General features: G+C 37.9%; 1 protein-coding gene across 6 annotated transcripts in view; it reads right to left on the bottom strand.

Moving 5' to 3' along the window:
* LOC427025 (Nipped-B homolog-like) overlaps positions 1 to 22262 on the bottom strand; it is a 159034-nt gene that overhangs the window by 95921 nt on the left and 40851 nt on the right. For all 6 annotated transcript variants that reach the window (XM_046905108.1, XM_040655189.2, XM_025144549.3 and 3 more), the window contains 7 exons: positions 21011 to 21154; positions 19874 to 20039; positions 18708 to 18838; positions 13708 to 13810; positions 10368 to 10519; positions 7200 to 7360; positions 1843 to 1936 (listed from right to left, as the gene is read on the bottom strand). In XM_046905108.1, the coding sequence (XP_046761064.1) occupies positions 1843 to 1936; positions 7200 to 7360; positions 10368 to 10519; positions 13708 to 13810; positions 18708 to 18838; positions 19874 to 20039; positions 21011 to 21074 (871 nt within the window). In that variant the 5' untranslated portion in view covers positions 21075 to 21154. Of the gene's footprint in view, positions 1 to 1842; positions 1937 to 7199; positions 7361 to 10367; positions 10520 to 13707; positions 13811 to 18707; positions 18839 to 19873; positions 20040 to 21010; positions 21155 to 22262 lie in introns of those variants that run through there.

Raw genomic sequence — 22262 nt, 5'->3', positions numbered from 1 at the left:
CATACATATTCTAAGCTTTGTTGTAATTATCTACACCTCTTTACTACATTTATAACATGCTTGATTAGAGGAAGTAAATGTTTACCAAGATTATTGCAGCATCAAAAACTGGTTCTCTCAGTTAGGGTTCATTACTCTTGAAAAAGGCAAATTGGTAGCACCATTAGTAACAGTATTTCAGTTGTGTGCTTTATCAATGAAAAAGTTTAACATACAGGTAAATAAAGATTCCTCTTGCACTTTTTCAGTCTCTCTAATGCTGAAACATTACAATCCAAATTGCACAATCAGATTGCTTTCAGAAAATTTAATAAATATATCCCTTCAAAATGAATTCTGAGAAAACCAACTGAAACAGCTGCAATTTAACCAAAAAATAATTCAGATATTCTTTGGGCTGAGTAGTAATCATGTATCTGAGTGCTTAGATTCACAGTGTTGTAAATGCTCTACAAACGTGTATGTTGTGTAACGAGATAAAGAAAAACACTGAGTAAAATAAAGACAGTAATATTTAGTTTTTGCCATTTATACAAGTCTTGCAACAAGACCTTTAGCACAAGACATCCTAAAAACTGATATACTATATAAGTACTTCTCAGTTGCATTTGAGTCACATTTTCTCCATCACTGTCTAACCTGATATGTGGTTCATCTTCCATAGACACAGATCATTTAGCAGTCATAGGATAATTTAGTGAAGAAGGTCTTTACTCCATCCACCTGCTCTAAGCAAGGTGAGCAAGGTCAAACCATTTTGCTGGGCTTTATCCAGCCTGGTCTTGAAAACCTCCAGGAATGAAAAATGCACAGATTCTCTGGGCAACCTCTTCCAAGGTTTTCCTTATATCCAGTCAGAAACTCCTATCTTCATTTTACATCCATCATGTCTCATCCTTCCTCCACACCACTGTGAAAAGCATGACTCAGCCTTCCTGATAACCTCCTCATAGATACAGGAAGGGTGCTCTAAGCTCTCCCCACTCTTAAGACTTGACTTACCCAGACTGAACAAGCCTAACACCCTCACCTTCTCTGTAATCTCCCCCATCTCCTGTTCTCTCTCTCAACCTAACCTGACCATCCAGACTGGCTCGATTTTGTTCCACAGCTAAAAGAGAAGAAAGTACTGTTTCATCTTTTCACTATTACCGTATGAATACATATGGATTGAAAACATATATTAGGAAAAATATGCATCTCAGACAATGCTTCTTAAGGATAATATAAATAGCAGTATTTTTTTTTTGTCAATTTTAACATAATTTAAGCAGACTTTTTCTGCTCCATTTCAACTGATACATTGCCCTATTTCATCTCCACAGCTAAGGCTTTCAGGCTTCATTTATACTATATGTATTCTGTTTATTAAACTACTTTTAATTTCATGTTCTTCAAATTTGATGATTGCAAAGACAAGCATTGCACATTAAAACATTTTGAGCTGGTTAAGAGTTCAATATTCGTAATGCTGTCTTGAAATCATTTGTTATACAGAGCAATCAAAATCATTCTATTAATAACTTAATTCTCATATTAGAAAGGATTTTAAATCCTTCTGTCCTCTGTTATTTTGAGCTATGTTTTAAAGTACCATTAGTCAATTTTTGGACCTTCAAAAATCTCTTCTGGATCAGGGATCAAAATAATTTTGTTAATCAAATCTAATGACATACTCTAATAATATTTGAAAACATGTCAGGACTAACTAATCATAGAATGGCTTGGGTTGGAAGGAACATTAAAGATCATCTAGTTCCAATTCCCTTGCCTAAATACCTCTTTAAACACTGTTCCTTTAAATTGGGAAAAATAAATGGATACATATGACTGCTAGACTACCTTTAGGAGTTCCATCACTTCCAGCTGGAGAGCAGACTGACTGTGGTGATCTCAAGGAAAAAGATGCAGCATTCCTTATTGAAGGATCGCCATCCTAAAGTGACAATGATAAAAATTAACATCATGAAAATGAACATTTTTAAAATGAAGACTGAAATTAACCTGTATACTGATAAAATGGATTGGATGAAAAATAACGCAAAAAAATACCAGAAAAATTATTTATTTCAAAATCTTTATAATTTAGACTGCTATATAGGCAATATTCCAGAGCACAACAGCACTAAGAATCTATCAGCAGAATACGCATACAAAAATAAATTCACATATTATTTAGTTGAAGCAATCACTTCTGACTGACATTAAGATTCAATTTATAAGTTTTTTGTTACAAGCACTCATAGTAAAATGCTGATAAGCATTAGTATGAACTCAATAACTGAAACTGAGCCTAAAAAGTAGATTTAAAAAAACTAAACATTGTTTCCCCACTTCCTTACTTTTAAGCAAACTGCCACTTCATATTTATACCCTCCAGCATATACAAATCAGAACTGAACAAAATCTGTAGCACCTTCATTGCAGCAGCTGAGATAGTTTTGTGTATATCACAACTTGAGTAATTTTAGCTTGTTATTTGCCTGTAGAAGTTCCACCATGTTTTTAGCTTTGCACAGAACAACTTGTTTTAATAGAATTCCTTACTTCTGACAGAATTCATGATTTCCAAGTACAATAGGAAGATGTTCATGCTCTATCTTTAAGAAGGTAAAAAGTGAATATTTTCCCCACACCAAGTTAAAAGTAAATATGAAAGCCACTATTCAGATTCCCATTTAATAGATTTTGTTTGCTTTGTTGCTTTTTTAAATCCCTGTCATGGAGCCCTCCACTGATCAAAAGTATGCACATTCAGTCAAGGATCTTACTAGATTTAAGCTTTTATAAAACAGTATTTCTCATTGTTAGCTTTTTAAACAACATCTGTGGGGATTTTTGGGAAAGAACAAATTAACAACCTTTATATCTATGAAAAGACAATTAACAGAAATTATAAACAAATTGAGAAAAGTCTATTATTTTAAAAGAAGGAAGTCATGCAAGTGAAGTCTCCAACGTGGTTCTAAGGTTAATCTTTTTTCCTAATAAAATTCTGAGTCTTGGCTATTGCAGTAGTTAATATTCTAATGCAGTTTGTATTGAGGTAGCTGCACACGCATACATAGTTCTTTCATATAACTCCTTTTTCTTCCTTTTTGGAAGACAGATCACATCCCATGCACACATGCCATTCCTACTGTAGCTGATAATTTTTCAGACGTGCTCATTTACTTTTTCCTAGTTCAGACATTAATCCAATAGTGAAATGTAAGCACAAACTTATATTTGAGGAAAGCTCTGAAGGTTCCCAAGGAATGGTCCTTAATTCACGGGCATATACAGCAAGCTTCAAGGGTGATGTATACAAAAATCAGTAAATGCATAGACTGCAAGTACAAAATATCCTGTAACTTATTCCCAACTTCTAATGCAATAAATTCCTAGGACTAGGAAGACTAAAGATAATGAAAGTGTTTAAGTTTTAGGATTTAATAATCCTTGTTCATAGCTGTATCTGACTTTCCATTCATTAACGTGTTGGTTTTAACAGATGACTGCGTTATTTTTCAAGTGTTTTTCAATAACTCTCAGAATAGTCTTCTCCATAATTTTAGCAAGCATGAGAGACACTGACAGGCCTGTAATTATCAGGGTTTTTGTTCTTGGCCTTTCTGGAAAAAAAAGAATAACATTTGCTAGCTTCCTGCCAACTGGGACCTCTCCAGATTCCCAAGACTACTGAAAAAATAATTGAGATCTTGCAATAACATTGTCCAAGTCTTTCAGTACCTTGAGATGAACCCCATCAGGCATTCAGTTGCAGCAACAAAACCCACACAATTTCAACATCAACTGGGAGCTTGCCACTCCCAGTCACCCAACCCAGAGATCACAGCAGGTCCCAGGATCCCTTATTTGATGCTAAAGACAAAGGCAAAGAAGATACTGTTTCTGCTTTATCTACTTTCCAATTTGTGAGGTGACCAACCAATGGACAAATGTTTTCTTTAGTCCTTCTTTTGCTGTTGATGTACTTAAAAAAAAAAAAACTTTGTTTCAGGTGGGTTTTTTTTTTTTTTTTCCTCTAATTCATCACAGTACTGGCCAGCTTCAGCTCCAACTGAGCTTTGGTTATGTTTTCACCCTAAAACAGTAAACAGCATCTCTGTAGTCCTCTCCTGTACCTTGACCTTGCTTCTGAAGTCCATATACTTTCTTTTATCCACCTAAGTTCCTGAATGAGATACCTGTTGTGCCAAATCAGGTATCAATAAGCTAAGTCTGTTTCTTTTTGCCCAGCCTTGAATATCTCCAGGGATGGGGCACCCACCACATCTCTAGACAACCTGTTCCAGTCCTTCACCACCCTTACTGTAAAAAAACTTCTTCCTTATATGCAGTCTAAGTCTCTCCTCTTTTAGTCAGAAGCCATTTCCTTTGTCCTATCGCAACAGACCCTGCTAAAGAGTCTGTTCCCTTCCTTCTTACAGCCCCCCTTTAGATACTGAAAGGCTGCTCTCAGGTCTCTCCAGAGCCTCCTCTTCTCCAAGCTTCACAGCCCCAATGCTTTCAAGCCTGTCCTTGTAGGGAGGCATTCCTTACCTTTGATCATATTTTTGTGGTCCTCCTCATGATGCCCCACAACATCATTCCCTACAACTCAAAGGACAAAGAATACTACCCATGCTCCTGAATACTTCTCCAATCTCCCAAAACCTTAAGTTTTTTTGATTACCTTTGACTTCTCATGACTCTGTCACTACCCACAGGAAAAAAGCAAGAGCAGATGATAATCTGAGGGTTGTACCAGGATAAAGTTTCCTGAATATATCCTTAACCCAAAACCCAGTGGGTCAGCAAGCTTACCTAAAAAAGGTGGGTCTGGTTGGCAAGATCAGGCTCTGATCCCCTACAGCAATAACCCATGGTTTTTTTTTTTTTTTTTAAATGGAGATTGTCATGATGCAAAGGGATAAGCTGACCTGACCTTGTTGACTCCTCTTGTATAGATGTACCATCATTCACCTCATCATGTCCCTGCCCTTTCAACTCCAGAGCCTTATATCTGTTGTGTAAGGGCAAGGGAAGGTAGACAAGGAAGAGCTTTTCCCACTGACCTGAACAGGGACTTATTTCCACTCACCTCTATCCCTCAAGTCAATGCCTTCTGCCTGGTGAAGAGCATGTACAGAATCCCCCTTGTCATCTGTTATGCCTAATTAACATTTTTGTTCCACTGAGGGCAGAGTATAGTTCTACCAGTTTCCACAGGCTCACAAATGTTCCTCAACCTGTCCACTTCCTCCCAAAGGCCAGCCACCAAGCTCAGCAGTTCTGCCTGGGCACATCTCCTACAGGTATTCTTGCTACTGCCTTCAGACACCAGTAGAAACCTCTGGCACATCCTGCACCGGAGACCCAGGTGGCTATGTTCCCTTGAAAGTTGTGTTTGGGTAGCCACATTGGTCTCAGCAGGTGCTAATACCACAGAGGACAAAGCTTTCTGTTGAGTGGTCACCATTGTTTGAGCACCCTGGGGAGAGTTAGTGACCACTAGACCAAGGATGCTAGGGGTGAAGGAACTACTTCAGACACCCACCAGATACCTCACAAGCCTTACACTGCTCTCAGCAGGCAGCAGCTGCTGCTGGTGTGCGTTTCACATGGTTTGAACTGGCACAGCAGGGACAACCAGTACCGTCCAACTCCCACCTGGCTCCTATCATGAGACCTGTAAGCCTGCACCAGCCAGTCCCTCTCCATACACAGCCCAAGGGCCCAGAAACTCCTTCAGAATCACCACACCAAAATATCTCCCAAACCTAGCATTCTTCCCAGCAGGTGGCAGCTGCTGAGAGGGTTACTGCTTTTTAACTTTAGTGTTTCTCCAGTTAAACTGAACAATGAAAGTAACTCAGAACTGAAAGGCTATGAACATGTGAAAAAGTTCAATTTTTAAGTTCCCACAAACTAGGATGCAGCTATATTGCTTAAATAATGAAATTACTGCTGAACATTTTTAAATAGTGTGAAATTCAAACATTGTGAAATAAATTCTAATATTAAAGTTCTCAAAAAAAGATCTTGTCTTAAAACCAAGATTCTCTAGATAACGTACCTTTAACATAGCTTATTTAATGTCAAGAACAACTTTTTATTTTCAAAAACTTGCAATACTGAAACAGATTGAGAAAAAGCATCTGATGTGGGTATTATGATAGATTTCTTTACTACAGAACTCTTTTAAGATACTACTTTCTAGCTAATAGTTTTCTTTAGCATAATTCTTCTATTTAAAAATAAAAGACACTAATAACCCTCTCGGAGCTCGACAGTATTAACCCTCAGTAAGGGATTTAGAGAGCCCGATTGCTAATAGCACACTTGTTGAATGCAAGACTTCTTTTGCTTCCACAAGCTTATTTAGAACAGAAAGAGTTACCCACAATTTGTGTAAACTAAAGAAAACAATTAAAGGGGAAAAAGAAAAGGCCTACTTGTCACAAGCATTTTCATGAAGTTTTATAACTATCGCTATACCTCCTATCACAGGCATCATTATAACAACACTGTTCAAAGCGCTAGTCAAAAAAAAAAGCATCAATTCAAGCTTAAGTGCCCTCCTCTTAAGAGTTGCTGTTAAGAGACTGTGTCAAGCTTCTCAAGAACACCCATCAAGCTTCATCCACAGGACGTGATTTTTGTTAAAATGAAAATTAAACAATAGTTTGACAACTGCAACTAGAATAAACAACTGTGGAAGAAGATTGTATTACTTTTTTTTTTTTAAGATATTAGCATTCAAGATTTCAGAAAGAATTTCTGCCATAAGAACTCTTGCCTTTGGCAACATTACAATACTCAACACATTATTCAAATATGTCAAGACTAATTGAGAATTAATTACAGAGATCTTCAGAAAGACAAACTATATACCTATTTAGAATCCAGAACTGTTTACATCAATATGTTGATGCAATAAGTGTACCAACACTACCATTTCTTTAGAATAAACTCATGCATTACTTTTCATAATTTCAACAGAATGAATGTTATAAACTGTTCCAAAGGAAAGACAGATCTTCTGGTAAAAAGAAAATATCACATGTTAAAATTGCACAGTTGAGCATAAATCTGAAAATTAAATATATTTTCACTGGTTTTATCTATCAGTGACAACATCGTAAAATATCTGACTTCAAAGGCAGATAAAGACATATTTGCTTTATCATAAAAAATTGATTTTGGTAACATACTTCACTACTTAGTCTGTGCACCATCTGTAGGTAGTCTTCATTTGAGCCATGTCTAGAATTATCAGCATGATGATTAGCTGAATTTCCAGACAACTGACTGGAAACTTTACTTTCATGGAGATTCCTCATCCCAGCTGTGATAATGGGACTGGACACTGAAGCTGAAATTAAAAAAAAATAATTATGCTTATATATACATGCAGACAGACACTAATTCTCTAAGGTTTCACAGAGAACACCATAATTTTGGATGTTAGTAAGCTAGAAACAAGAGGTCTGGAATCTGAACAAGAATTTTTTTTTCCCCTCGATTGAATCCTTCTGCCAAAAACACCTTGAACAAAAATCAGATATTTAAGATTTGAGCTTTCAAGAGGATTCAAAAAAAATCTAAAATTCACATACAGATTAGTCAATCTCTCTCCAAATCTATCCTAACTAGCATCAGTTTCATTTTTCATACAGGTTACAGAAAATTTCCTTTTCTATAATTTGTATTCACTTCCTTTAGTATATTAAGCTTCCAATGTATTCATGAGACATGCTACATTGCATACAGAACAGTTATATACATATTCCAAGGAAACTTCTTGTTGTGGTTTAACTCAGCAGGATGAGTTGAGAGTTGGAAAAAAAAACAAAGTAGAACTTGTGGGTGGAGATAAAACTATTTACTAAGACAGAGAACAGGAAAAAGATAACAGTTATGACCATTTATAGAAATGTCTATAACAAGTAATGCACAAGCAATTGCTCACCATCCCCTAACCAGAGTCCATCTACCCTCGAGCAGCAGAATAGAAAAAGATGCACTCCCACCCCTTCAGAACTCCTTCCTCATGATGTCATATGATAAGGAATATCCCTTTAGGACAACAGACTTAAACTGGCTAACTGTTCCCTCCCAGCTTCTTGGGCCCTTTGCTGAGAATGGCCTTGACTTAGCAAACAATTATAAACATTGGTGTGTTATCAACATTGTTTTTCTCCTAGAAGCAAAACATGCATCATACCAGATACTCTGAACAACTCTGTCCCAGCTGAAACTAAGACACTGCTAAACATCAAAACAGATTTAGATGAAACCAATAAGAAATCTACTTACCAACAAAAAACCACCTATCTATTTTTTAGTGGAGCTCATATAGTTCAAGATTGTCTTTAGAAAAGAGAAGAACAGAAACTCATTCATTCTGAAGGTCATCTATGCCAGTTACTGCATGCTTTGAGGATAATTCTAGACAACAAAGCATTAGCCTAGTCTATACGACAAAGGTTTGCTAAGGCTAAATAAGTTGTCAGGAAAAACTTAGTTACATATGCAGAAAACAAGGTTTTTGCAAGTACAGATAAATCACAGAATCATGGAATGGACAGGGCTGGAAGAAAACTTTAAGACTATCTAGTTCCAACCCCCTGCAACAGGCAGGGATAACTCCCACTAGACCAGGTTGCTCAAAGCCCCATCCAGTCTGGCCTGGAATGCTTCCAGGGAGGGGCATCCACAACCTCAGCAAGCAACCTGTTCCAGTGTCTCACCACCCTCCTAGTAAAGAATTTCTTCCTAATATCTAGTCTAAATCTACCCTCTGACAGCTTAGAGCCATTTCCCCTCATCCTGTCACTACCTGCCCTTCTAAGATAGACCCCCTCCCTCCAGCTTTCCTGGAGGCCCCCTTCAGGTACCAGAAAGGCTGCTAAACGGTCTCCTCTGAGCCTTCTCCAGGCTGAAGAGCCCTAGCTCTCTCAGCATGTCCTTGTAGGGGAGGTGCTCCAGCCCTCTGATAGTTTCTGTGGCCCTCCTCTGGACCCTCTCCAACAACTCCATGTCCTTCTTGTATTGGGGGCTCCAGAACTGGACACAGTACTCCAGGTGGGGTCTCATGAGAGCAGAGGGGCAGAATCACCTCCTTCACCCTGCTGGTCACACTTCTCTTCATGTGACCTAGGATAGGGTTGGCCTTCTGGGCCGCAGGTGCGCGCTGCCAGCTCACATTGAGTCTTTCATCAACCAACACCCCCAAATCCTTCTCCTCAGGGCTGCTCTCAAGCCATTCTCTGCCCAGCCTGTATCTGTGCTTGAGATTGCCCCAACCCAAATGCAGGACCTTGCACTTGGCCTTGGGCATCTTCATGAGGGTGGCATGGGCCCACCTCTCAAGCCTGTCCAGGTCCCTCTGGATGGCATCCCTTCCTTCTAGCATGTAAACTGCACCACTCAGCTTGGTGTCATCTGCAAACTTGCTGAGTGTGCACTCGATCCCACTGTTCGTGTCACCTACAAAGATGTTAAATAACACCGCTTCCAACACCAATCCCTGAGGAATGCCCCTTGTCACTGGCCTCCACTTGGACACTGAGCCACTGACTGAGCCACTAACTCCTTGAGTGCAACCATTCTGCCAATTCCTTATCCAGCAAGAAGCCCATCCATCAGATCCATTTTTCTCCAGTTCGGCAACCAGGATGTCATGCGGGACAGTGTCAAATGCTTTGCAGAAGTTTGGACAGATGATGTCAGTTGCTCTTCCTTTATCTACTGATGCTGTAACTCCATCATAAAAGGCCACCATGTTTGTCAGGCATGACTTGCCCTTGGTGAAGCCATGCTGGTTACCACCAATCACTTTGTCTTTATTTTCTATGTGCCTGAGTAGTGCCTTCAGGAGAATCTGCTTCATGATCTTGCCAGACAGAGGTGAGACTGACTGGCCTGTAGCTCCCTGGATCTTTTTTCCTCCCTTCTTGAAAACGAGGGTTATGTTTCCCTTTTTCCAATCAGGGGCAACTTCAGACTGCTATGACCTTTCAAATATGGTAGACAGCGGCTTGGCAACTTTATCCACCAGTTCCCTCAAAACCTATCCAAGGTAAACAACGGTCACAGCTTTCAAGTAAGTGTTTTAGTCTATTGCCATATATAGATTATAATTACGCAAAATAAGTGTACACCAGGGAACAACGTAACATGAAGATATGTTTTTTTTTTTTTAGTTTTTAAATACAATAATACCCTAATGGTTTGGTAAGCAAAACTAAATATACCAAAAATAACACTCCATCAATACAAACATTTGCATTAAACATGTGACTCCTTTAAAGAAAGATCCATGAAACACACATGTGAAAGCAAAGCTGACACGACAGAATAAAACATCACAGACTTACCTTGCTGCAACTGAGGATGTGGTGTATAACTTGGAGGATGTGAATATGGCACATATCCCGCAGGACTTTGAGGAGCATATGGACTAGGCACTGGACTGTTCTGTTGTGCCAAAAATCTGTTACCAGAGCTTGTCTGCGGTGGCACAAACCGGCTACAAATAAAAATAAAATTTAAGAAGTTTCTAGAAGTTACAAAAGCAAATGTAGACAAGTTCATTATTCCTTTTGAAATAATTTATCCCTGGAACATTATAACTTACAAAAAAGGCATCAAACCCCAATTAAATTAAAAAACCTTCAAAAAGAGTATTTAAAGCTATCATAGGTTAGTTCTAGCTTAGTAGAAGCTTGAATGAAAATCATGGAATTATAGAATGACTTAGATGACTTAGTATGGACTTCAAAGATCATCTAATTCCAACCCCCCTGCTGTGGACAGGGTTGCCACTCAACAGATAAGGCTGCCCAGAGCCCCACCCTGCCTGGCATTGAACACCTCCAGGGATGGGGCATCCACCACATCTCTGGGCAAACTGTTCCAGTCCATTACTACTCTGAATAAAGAATTTCTACCTAACATCTAACCTAATTTTTCCCTCTTTTAGTTTGAAGTCATTCCCCCCTTGTTCCATCTCTATCAGCTTGTGTGAACACAGGACCCTAGATGGGGCCTCACAAGAGCCGAGTACAGGGGGACAATCACCTCCCTATCCACTGCCACCCCTCTGTTGATGCAGCCCAGGATACTATTGACCTCCTGGGATGCAAGCGCAGCCTGCTGGCTTATGTCCAGCTTTTCATCCACCAGAACCCAAAAATCCTTCTCCTCCGGGTTGTTCTCAAGGAGCTCTTCCCCCAGTCTGTACAATCTGGGATTCCCAACCCAAGTGCAGCACCTAGCACTTGGGCCTTGTTGAACCTCATTAGATTATCATGGGACCAGTTCTCAAACCCGCCCAGATCCCTTCTATTGTGTTGACTGTATCACTCAGCTTGGTGTCATCAGCAAACTTGCTGAGTGCACACTCAATCCCACTGTCTATGTCACTGATTAAGATATTGAAGAGCACTAATCCCAAGATGGATCCCTGGGGGTCACTACTTGGCCCTATGTACCGATGGAGGTCAGTGACATTGACAACCCTCTGGCTACAATTATCAAACCAATTCCTTATCCACCGAATAGTCCACCTACTAATCCATATTTCTCCAACTTGAAGATAAATATGTGGGACCATGTCAAAGGCCTTGCACAAGTTCAGGCAGCAGCACTCCATTATAGAAGGCCACCAGATTGATCAGGCACATTCTGCCCTTGGTGAAGCCATGCTGGCTGTCTCAGATCACCTCCTCATCTCACATGTGCCTTTGCATTTCTTCTAAAAGGACATGTTCCATGATCTTCTCAGGCACAGCAGTGAGGGTCATCAGCCTGTAGTTCCCCAGGTCATAGTCTTCTCTCCCTTTCTTGAACATGGGAGTGATGTTTCTCTTCTTCCAGTCACCAAGGATTTTGCCTGACAGCCATAACATCCCAAATATGATGGATAATGGCTTCACAATGAAATAAGGCAGTTCCTTCAGAACCCTGAGATGACAGCTAAGGTTTAATTAACAAATAATAACAAACTTACAATTAACAAGGAATCATCTACTCTAAACACAATTTTTCCCAGTAAGATCACAAAGAACTTCATCTAACGCAACTAAACTGCCAAGACAGAAATGTGAAGGGCAGTTCAGCAGGAAATGACATTAAGTCCACTGAATAGAACTTATTCTTTCACTGGCTTTACCTTGGACTTATCCTAAATAGGATAACAAAAAACAGACAAGCTTTTTGAAAAAATAATGCATGCATATTATAACTTACATTATTTCTTGTAATTTTTTTATTAAATAAAAAAAGCATGATGGCTGCTCCCAACGTGCTATGCGCATATTGAACTCATACAAAAAAACCTAATAAAGCCTCATATGAAGGTTACTCCAAGAAGATTCCTCTTATTCTGTTGGTCCACAACATCAGAGATGTATTTTGGTGAGATGGCAGTTGAGGTTGAACCTTCCCACTAATACTTTGTTCCATGTTGTTGCTGCGCAGCTGTCACACCACAAAATGGAAGAGTATTTCAATCAGCTCATCCACACAAATCAGCAGATTATGATTAGGGAACTGCATACAAAGCTGATTATTGGCTTCAGTGCATTGGAAACAATGGTGGCAATGTTGGAATATCACAAAGTTTGCTCCAGGTGGGTCCCATGAATGCTCACACAAGAACGAAAAGAACAGCATGTGCAAGTTTGTCAGGGCCTATTAAAACAATACAAGGCTGAAGGTGATAGTTTCCTGAATCACATCATTGCTAATAATGAGATGCAGCGTCCCCATCGAAGAAAAAGTCCAAGACTCATCCCTCAGCAGGTAAAGTGATGTGCACTGTCTTTTGGGATAGGAAAAGGGTGATCCTTCTGGACTCTCTGGAATCTGGACAAACCATCAACCCCAACCACTACACTGCAATGCTAATCTAAAGGCTCAAACTTCCAGACTCAGCCCAGAGAAGATGACAATCTTTCTCTTGCAATACAGTAATGGCAGGCCCCACACCAATTTGAAGACCCTGGACAACATTGTCATTCTTGGATGGACTGTCCTACTACACCCACATTATAGTCCAGGCTTGGCACATTTTGACTTCCACCTGTCTGGGCTGATGACAGATGGACTGCATGGGCAACATTTTCCCAGCAACAATGCTGTCGTAGCAGCTGTAAAACAGTCAGTCGCTTCTGCTGGTGCAGATTTCTGTGAGCACAGCATGCAGACTCTTGTTAATCAATAGCATAAACACATAGCTAATGGTGGTTAATGCGTTGAAAAGCAGTGTTTTGTAGCTGAGAATTTACTCTAACAGTATTATTGTGATCTTTGTACCTGTTGTAGCTTCCACGGAAACAAATAGAAGGCAACCTTACATACATGCTTTCACAACCCTCAGGTTCTAGATAGCAACTCTTTGAAAAAATGGACACCTTGATTACACATACATCCCATTTGACAAAATTTAAAGTTTGAAAAAGCACAAGGAATTTGAATAGAAAGCTGCCAACCCAACTTCTGGGCCTATCATCTTCTGAGTCATCTTTTGTCTAACTTTTATAGCAGTACTCCATTCTTCAACAAGCATTCTTTCCCACCATCCTGTTACAGTAGCACTGTTACACATGCCAGAACACTTCCACTCAGATATTTAAAGGAAGAATTGACTCTCATTGTAGGGTGCATTTGAAGTTCATCAGCCACTCCCTCCCCACCATGTAAACACCACATTACCTGGAAGGGCTATGTGAGATAGTGGTTTGTTGATAACTGGAAGATGCAGTACTACCACGCATAGGATTCTGAGAAATATTAAACTGTGATGACATCAGCATCCCTATTAAAAAGACAACAACAGCATTACTTTATAGACATCTCCTTTTTAATTAAAAAAGGATCTCATTTCAGAAATGATTATATACAAACAGATCAGTAACTCTATGGTTAGAAGATTACAATATCTGTAATTGTTAGAAAACATTAAATAAAGAACAATTCTATCTAAAATGACTGTTTTACACCATGGTATGGACAATATTCCCTACAATAGTGTCAATTCAGTTATAAATTTCAACAGAACTTCCTCTTAAATTCTTTAAATTCTTTTCTTTTATTCCCAAAATCTGCTACTAAACAGAAACATCTTGTAACAGGACATGTAGTCACACCTCAGACTAACGTATACAGTACAGTGCCAATAAATAAAACATTTGGGAACTTCACAAGTCAGAAGAATGCAGAAAACTTATCTCCCACTTTTTGAGCAAGTAGAACAATCATCTCATACAGAGTAGAGCAAAATACTCTCACCACTCTCATAATGCCTAGGTGGTTCCTTTCTACCCAGAGACAAAGTCTTCCTATTTGATTTTCAGTACGCTTAAAAGAAATGTTCTCAAAGAAAGTACTGAAATATTTTAAACTGCAAAGCAGAGCCAGTGTCCCATCCGTAGACTCCCACAGTCAGGCTTTGGAAATTCAGAACTTGTTCCATCTGACAAGTCCCAACTACCCCAGTGCTTGAAACTAATTTGCATCTTTTATTAGAGTTATTTTAGTTTTTATCATTCCCCACTACCACCTTTTCAATACAGATGTAAAGAACTCCCTAACAACCACATAACACTGGAAGTTGAAACAGTACAGATACAAAAGAATTTACATAACTTTTTTTTTAAAAAGTTACTTTAATGACAGAATCAAATGTCTCACAGCTAAACAGCAGAGTTCACAAGCAAACTGAAGCTTGGAAAGCCACAGGCAACCTACAGGTACAGGTAGAAGCATGCTAGTTTTCCAACTATTTGATAAATTAAAGATTTGATAAAAGGTTGGCTGTAAATCCACAACCCAGAGTGCCAGGGAGTCGCCAATCAGTAACCTCAATTACCACAATATTTCCACCAGGAAAGCTTGTTTCAGAAATCCTCCCTGTCATCCTCTCTTCTCTTTCCCCTTCTTCTAACAGAGAAAAAGATGTGATAATACTCCACGAACATAGTTATTTCTATTTTCTGGTAGGTGTGAAGTGCTGCGTTCCAACCAAATTAACACATTCAAACAAGCTTAAAGAAAGAATGAAAGTCCCTAGTCATAATACAAAAGCATGCAAAGACCTCCATACCTCATGACAGAAATCACTTAATTGTACTAAATAACAGAGAGACTCCTCAACTTCCACAAAACATGTTGAAATGGACACTGGTTACCTTGCCCAGACACAAGTGACAAGGAAACCCCCATTTACAAGTACAAATTACAAAGATACATTTGGAAATAATCCCTATACATTTCCTACACAGTAACAATACGATAGAAAGCCTAACAAGATGACAGAGCAACAAAGCCTTACACTACAGCAAGTAAGGATCTACTTCAACACAAGAGCAGCAGGCACAAAAATAAAAGAAGCTGCTTACCTTCACAAGGCCCATAAGACCCAACCCCCCAAGATAAGTAAGCACCACCAGGTGAAATACCTTCACCACCACTGCCAACCCTTAAATGAACTCTGGGAGGGGTGGATCCTGGCTCCACCCCTTCTGGTCACTCAGCTGCATTGCATGCACCTGAGCTCCCCTGGGTTGGCCCTGCCTTCCCACCAGATGTTCAATCACTCATTCAAGCTGTAACTTAACAGTTCCACCACAAGTGGTTTTCTGCTAGAGGAAATTCAAGTGCCCACTGATTCACATATTGTAGATGCTCTAACCAGAACACAGGATACTCATCAGCTAGTTACAAAATTTTTGTCATACTAAAAAGGAGCTGAAAATTAGTCTGAGGTAATTAACAGAAAAATATCTTGATTTTTTTTTTACGTTGTCTCATCACTAAGTAACAGATTTAAAGCTCTGATGTGTATTTCCATACCTTAAATATTTAAGAACTTCTTGGAAAAACAATTTTAATTTTGAAAGTTGATAATGTTCAGTTTTAAGAAAACATCACCCCAGTAATAACATTCCTATTATAAGTTTCTTTAACATACGCTAATTTTGACTGTATGCATTTTTTCTTGGAGAAAAGTTATATGCATAATTACACTGTAGCATTCCCACTAAATGCTGAAGAATGCACTACATATAAATGCAACTCAGTATCACAAAAACAGTCTGTGATCCATGATTAAATACATATTACAGCATCATGCATTTTTAAGCAAGGACTGCTGACCTATTTGTGATTTTTCATTTATGTAGGAATGGAATGTTATTTCTGCATTAGAAGTAACAAGATAAATATTTTACTAATAGTTCTTTTCAGGGGGTCTTTTTACTTCATCAAGGGTCTCTGATAGCCTTTGCATGCACAGTAGATAGGTGAAGTAATTTATAGTCACAGAGAATAGGTAGATGGAGTAATTTATAGGTATGAAGACTGCTCTTGTCTGTCAAGCCATAAGAAATACCTATGAGCCTTGAGTTAAAGACAAGTTAGAAATCCCACTCCTAAACAGTGTGATAATGCCTTTACAAATCAAAAACCCTTGACAAGGTGTTATGGTTTTATGATTTTTGGTTATTGATATTTCACATCATAATATCTGTAGCATGGATCACTTGGGAGTTGCTCCTTAAGGGTAAAGGGTCCAGGAAGCCTGGACGCTCCTCAAGATGAAAATTTTAAAGGCACAACACCAGGCTGTTCCTGAATGCCATAAGGTGAGCTGTAGGGGAAGAAGACTAGTGTGGATGAACTGGGAACTACTGTTGAGACTCTGGAAGAAAAAGCAAGTCTATGTCCTCTGGAAGAAGGGACAGGCTACTTGGGGAGATTACAAGGAAGTTGCTAAGGTATGCAGGGAGGAAGTTAGGAAGGCAAAAGCCCAACTTGGACTCAGATTGGCCACTGCAGTAAAAGAGAATAAGAAATCCTTTTACAAATATATCAATGGTAAGAGAAGATCCAAGCAGAATTTCCATCCTTTACTTGATGCAGCAGGGAATGTGACCACTGAGGATAAGGAGAAGGCTGAGGTCCTCAATTCCCCCATATGGCCATCACACCTTTGTTGTAATGCCTGTCATCACACCTGATGACAGTTTCTGTCATGTTCTGTCATCATACCTTTGTTGTAAAGCTTTTCCCATCCTATTGAGCTGTCCCATTGCTACAGTGTGTTATCAACCGTGTTTTTTTCTCCTAGAGCCAAAACATGCCATCATACCAGATGCTATTAAGAAAACTATTCTGTCCCAGCTGAAACTAAGACACACACTTAAGCTGCAATGCTGACATTGGTATATATATAATTTTTTTTCAGAAGTAAAATAAAATAATCAAGGAATTTTTTTTTTTTTAATTCTCATCTCTTCTGGTTCTCCGAAATGTTATTTTAATAAAGTTAACAAGGCATTAACTATTATTTAAGTTTTGCATTCATTTTTAATTCTGTACCAATATCTTCCTTCAGTTATAGGTCAAAGCACATTTACTAAAGATAGAGGTGCTTTTATTTCATTAAGGATTACTTGAACTACTGAATCAAGGTACGAAAGTGTTTCCTCCTCTGAATCACAATATTGTCCAAGTTTAGAAAGAAATTAACTAGCTTTGTTTTCTTTCTTTAAAAATGTTCCGCTGGATCAAATAATTCCAGAAATTGTCTCACTCTTGCACTGGCAAAAAAATTATTTTACAGAACTGGTGCAAAACTCCGATTCAAGCATATGTGTGGTAGCATTCTGCAAATTAGCAGGACAATCACAACTCTTTCCACAGCTAGAAAAATGATATTCTGCCATGGCTGTCAGCAAACATAGAATCTGGAGATTGTTATCAGAGCTTAATTTTCACAATCAGTGAACTTTTACAATATTTAGAATCGCCCTTAACTTTTTCATTCAAGAAAATTTCCGCATTCTTTCAAGAAATGTTACATGTTCTGTCCTAAGCAAGTTGTTTTCAAATATCACATAGCTCTTTATTCACTAGCCTAAGTGAATGAACTTGATCATCTAATCGCCCCCCCCTCCCTTCCAAAAATACCCCGCACTTTCCATCCCCTGTAGACTCCTATAGAACTTCTATCTATATTTCTACAATGATAACAAAGCTTTATCCTCCCACCATGAAAATTAAAATAAGAATTTCCAAAGTTTGGCAATTAAAGAACAGACTTCAGGTGCAAGAGAATAAGTCTCCTGATCTAAAACTAGAATGAATAATCCTTTGCTCTACTTCTTGTACCCCTACTTCTCCATCTTCGCTATCCAGCAGTATACACCTCAGAAGAGAATCAGCTGTCAAAACAGTAAAATCTGTAAGGCATAACACACTGCTGATAAGAATGGCAGGGAAGAACTATTAAATACGGTTCATTCAACCCTATTCCTTACCCTAGAACTATTAAAGAACTATCACTGCAGTAATGCACTGTAATACAGTTTTTCAGTAAGAACAGGGTCTATTTTTGCAACTTTAATCAAGATAAATTTATGAACTTTGCCAGAAAGAAATTCAAATAAAATGAAACTAAAATCCAATCAATCCTCCAGGAAAGTAAGCTTCAGTAGGGAAATTAAACATTTTTATAAAAAATACCCAGTAGTTATTTTCATGCTTATTCTAATATAATCACTCTTAGAAGACGTCAAAATGTACAGCTTTCTATCACTATTAGGTATAACATAAGGCATAAACATGACAGACGTAGTCATATTTGTTGTCAATATCATTCCTCCACGCTTACAGAACAACTTAAATCTTAACACAGAATCAAAAATTCTTACCACTTTGTACCCCGTATCTGGTCTGCATGCTTTTCTCCCTGAAAACATTAGGATTCCTTGCCAGAATAGCCTGCAGCAAGACTGGTATATCTCCCTCTGGATCATCACTACCAAGATTATCTTTCAGTTCTCTGCAATTGTGGAAGTAAGCAAATAAAGCAGCAAATGAGTTTTCAAAGTTTTCAAATTGAAAGAAATAGTGATCAAGTTCAATAAAAAAATACAACAACCTGCTAAAATAAAGAAAAAACAAGTCTACAAAGCACTGTTCCCTGTCTGTATTTTTTTTTCCCCCCTCTCTCTTCTTTTAGGAATAGATGGAAAACTATTCCTACCAGTCTTTATAATTATTTTCTTTTATTAAGCACATATATCCATGGTTGTTAGTTACAGTTTCTTATGGCCACTTTTGTATCTTGATCTTCTACACAGAAGACCACTTTGGCACAACACAAAGAAAGTATTGAAGAAGTGAAAATATATAATATATATGAATGCAAAATATTCAAGTTGTACCTTTTATAATAAAACGAAAATTAGAATATCATTAAGATCACAGGATTTCCATTGAACCATCAAAAATGTAATAGATTTCTATAAATGCATCTGTGCTTTCATTTATTGCTTGTTTTGAGGACTTTAAGAGCTACTTCCATTTGTTCCAATTAATTGTTTTGATCATGTAGGAAAAAATGCTGTTAACATAAGACAATTCAAAGGAAATCACACAAAAATGAACAAAGAGGATACTTGCTGATTCAGTTCTTTTAATATTAAAGTTCAATACTTAATCAGATTTGACAAGGGTCTCAACAGAAAGTATCTTTTTGTGTAATACCAGATATCTAATTTCTCTATAGGTATTATTTGTGTTGCAGTTTGGTAAATAAACGTTGAACAATCAACATCACCAAGTTTGCACTTGTAATTAGCATTACGGAACAAGAAGCAGATCTATTAAAAAAACACCAACCAACCAAAACAGTTATGCTTAAGAGCTACTTTACTGAAACAACTGAGTCTTACACAATGGTAATCTGCTAAACAAGCCTAATAAAAAACTTGCACATTTTCAGATTCTCACAAACATCCCTCTCAATCCAGTTAATTTTAACCTGAAGGAATAAAGACAGTGATTTGATATTGCTGAAGTTCAAAATACATACATGTGATCTGTTGACACCTGATTGAGACTGTGGACAAGCTGTGAAACCAGATTATCATCCCTGCAAGCCAGAAGGCAGTTCACCTCTTCAGCTATCCGTCCATTGAAGAGCAGGCTTTTTGTTGTTGTAGCAGGTAAAGGTGATGGAAGAGGCAGCTGGTTCAAAACTTATCAAATGACAGAAAGAAGTTCAGAAGATAGGCAACCTTCTTACTCCCTCACATGATTAAAGAACAAAAAGCCCACCTGAAAACTACATTTGAAATATAAGAAACATTTTCAATCTCTGGATTTATTGAAAAAAATCAGGAACACACACAGAGGCTGAACTCTGTTTTAAACAAATGTAATCAATTCCACAAATTATAATACCATTGTAAGTATTTAACTGTGCTAAGCCAAGTGCTATGAATAAAAACATACTTTTAAAACATTCCAGAATATAGAGTTATTTAAAATGTTAAGACAGTTTTCTCTTGGAGCTGAAAGCATTGATAACGGGAAGGAAGAAAATGCAAGACGCTTATAGTTACATGCAGTATTGAAAGCGCATTAAGCACATGAAGTTTTCTACTCAGAACTTCAAGTTCAATCTGTTTCTGCTTTTTATGGCCTGGATAGATTGGAAAAAAAAACAACAGTCATAAGCTACTAATTACATTATCAGTTTATTCTATTCCTATTGTATTCAATTCTATGTAAGTCATCTTCTCAAGAAAAGGCTAGTATTCTAGGTTGGTATGACAATTAAAATGTTAATTCACTCAAAATACCCATTCAAAAATCTTGGTAAAAAGATTTAATTGCTTAATGAAATATTTGATGAGTGCTTTTCAATCAGATTACAAATGAGCATACTGTACTTACAGACAATTCTTAGGTCTACATACATATATCAAATAAGAAGCCTTTACCTAGATGATTGGCAGGGCTACATAGACAAGAGAAGAACAAGCCAGAAGAGGCCAAAAAGCTTGCCATATGGATAAGTCACTTTCATGGGTCCAAGAAGACAAGTTTAATCTGACTACCCAAGATAAAGGTTTTAACTAAACAATTAGAAATAGCTTCAGAAAAAGAGAGGGTGGAAAAAAAATGTAGGAAGCAGCATAGGAAAGATGAGAAAATGAGTACTTACGGTCTGTAAGACTAGCAATCCCTGCAAGAGTAGTGATGGGAACATGAGGCATATCCCCATTCATCCTGAAGTTCCGCAACAGTAGTGTCTACACAGATATTTTAGTTCAGGTGCCAGCTATCATTACTTCCCATCTCCCAAGCACTAAAAAGAATAAAACCAAATTACAATGTTCAGTTTACTTAAAATACTTTTAAATTCAATAATATCAATGGTAAATGAAATGCAGGCCATAATCTCAGCCACAAAATAAAATTTTGTCAAGAATAGGTAGAACAATGTAGAATTAAAATATCAAATTTCAATAATAAAAAGGCAATCTTTTGTTCTAAGAAGCAGACCCCTTCACCTGAAATGAGACAAACAAAATTTTCCCTCAGGTTATACAGAAATAAACTAATAGTCTGTCTGGATATTAAAGGTACAAAGACCTTATTTTTAGAGAGAATTAAAAACTGAAAATATGGTAGCAAAACTTCTGCTGGTTCATACTACAGAGAAGAGCACTTGGCTATCCTGCTATTATCATCCCATTATATCATTGCAACATAGGTTGCTCTAAGAGTAATGCTGCCTAGTTATTTCCATAAAAACTACAACAGATACAAAGAGCACAATAACACTATTTGACAGAGCAAATTCTCAGCTACAAAGCACTACTTTTCCACATAATAACCACAATTAGTTACACATTTCTGCCAACGATGAACAAGAGCCTGTATGCCATATTCATACAAATCTGCTTTAGCCATCTAGAACGTGTGTAGCCTTTCACTTCGCTGTTGCTACTGCTGAGATGCACCACCCACCCCTCACTGTACTCGTATGCACTCATTGGTCTCTGGAAATGTTCAGCAAGCATCAGTGAATATCAATGGTGCCATTTTTTTTTCCACATAGAGGAATCCAGTGACACCTTTATTTCACATGCACTTCCATATCAGACACCATTTTGTCAGACTGCCCCTCTGCTGCCATCTGTCACACTGCAACAACACAGAATGGGATATTGGTGGGAAAGTTCAACCTCAACTACCATCCATCAACATCCATCTCTGAATCTGTGGGCCAAGATCATAAGAGGTAGCCCTCATATCTTCAAATTATAAGAAAATAACTTATATATGACTAACCTAATATTTCTGAAAAGATCAAAGATAAAATTTTAGAACCTTTGCCTCATAGCCAGTTATGAGGTTCCACACTTTACAATAAGCTACTTTTCTTGATAGTTAGTAAGTATGAATCTCTC

Source organism: Gallus gallus, chromosome W (assembly GCF_016699485.2).
Source record: "Gallus gallus isolate bGalGal1 chromosome W, bGalGal1.mat.broiler.GRCg7b, whole genome shotgun sequence".
NCBI classification, from domain to species: domain Eukaryota; kingdom Metazoa; phylum Chordata; class Aves; order Galliformes; family Phasianidae; genus Gallus; species Gallus gallus.
Note: the sequence above shows the minus strand (reverse complement) of the source record. Positions and strands in the feature narration are given on the sequence as shown.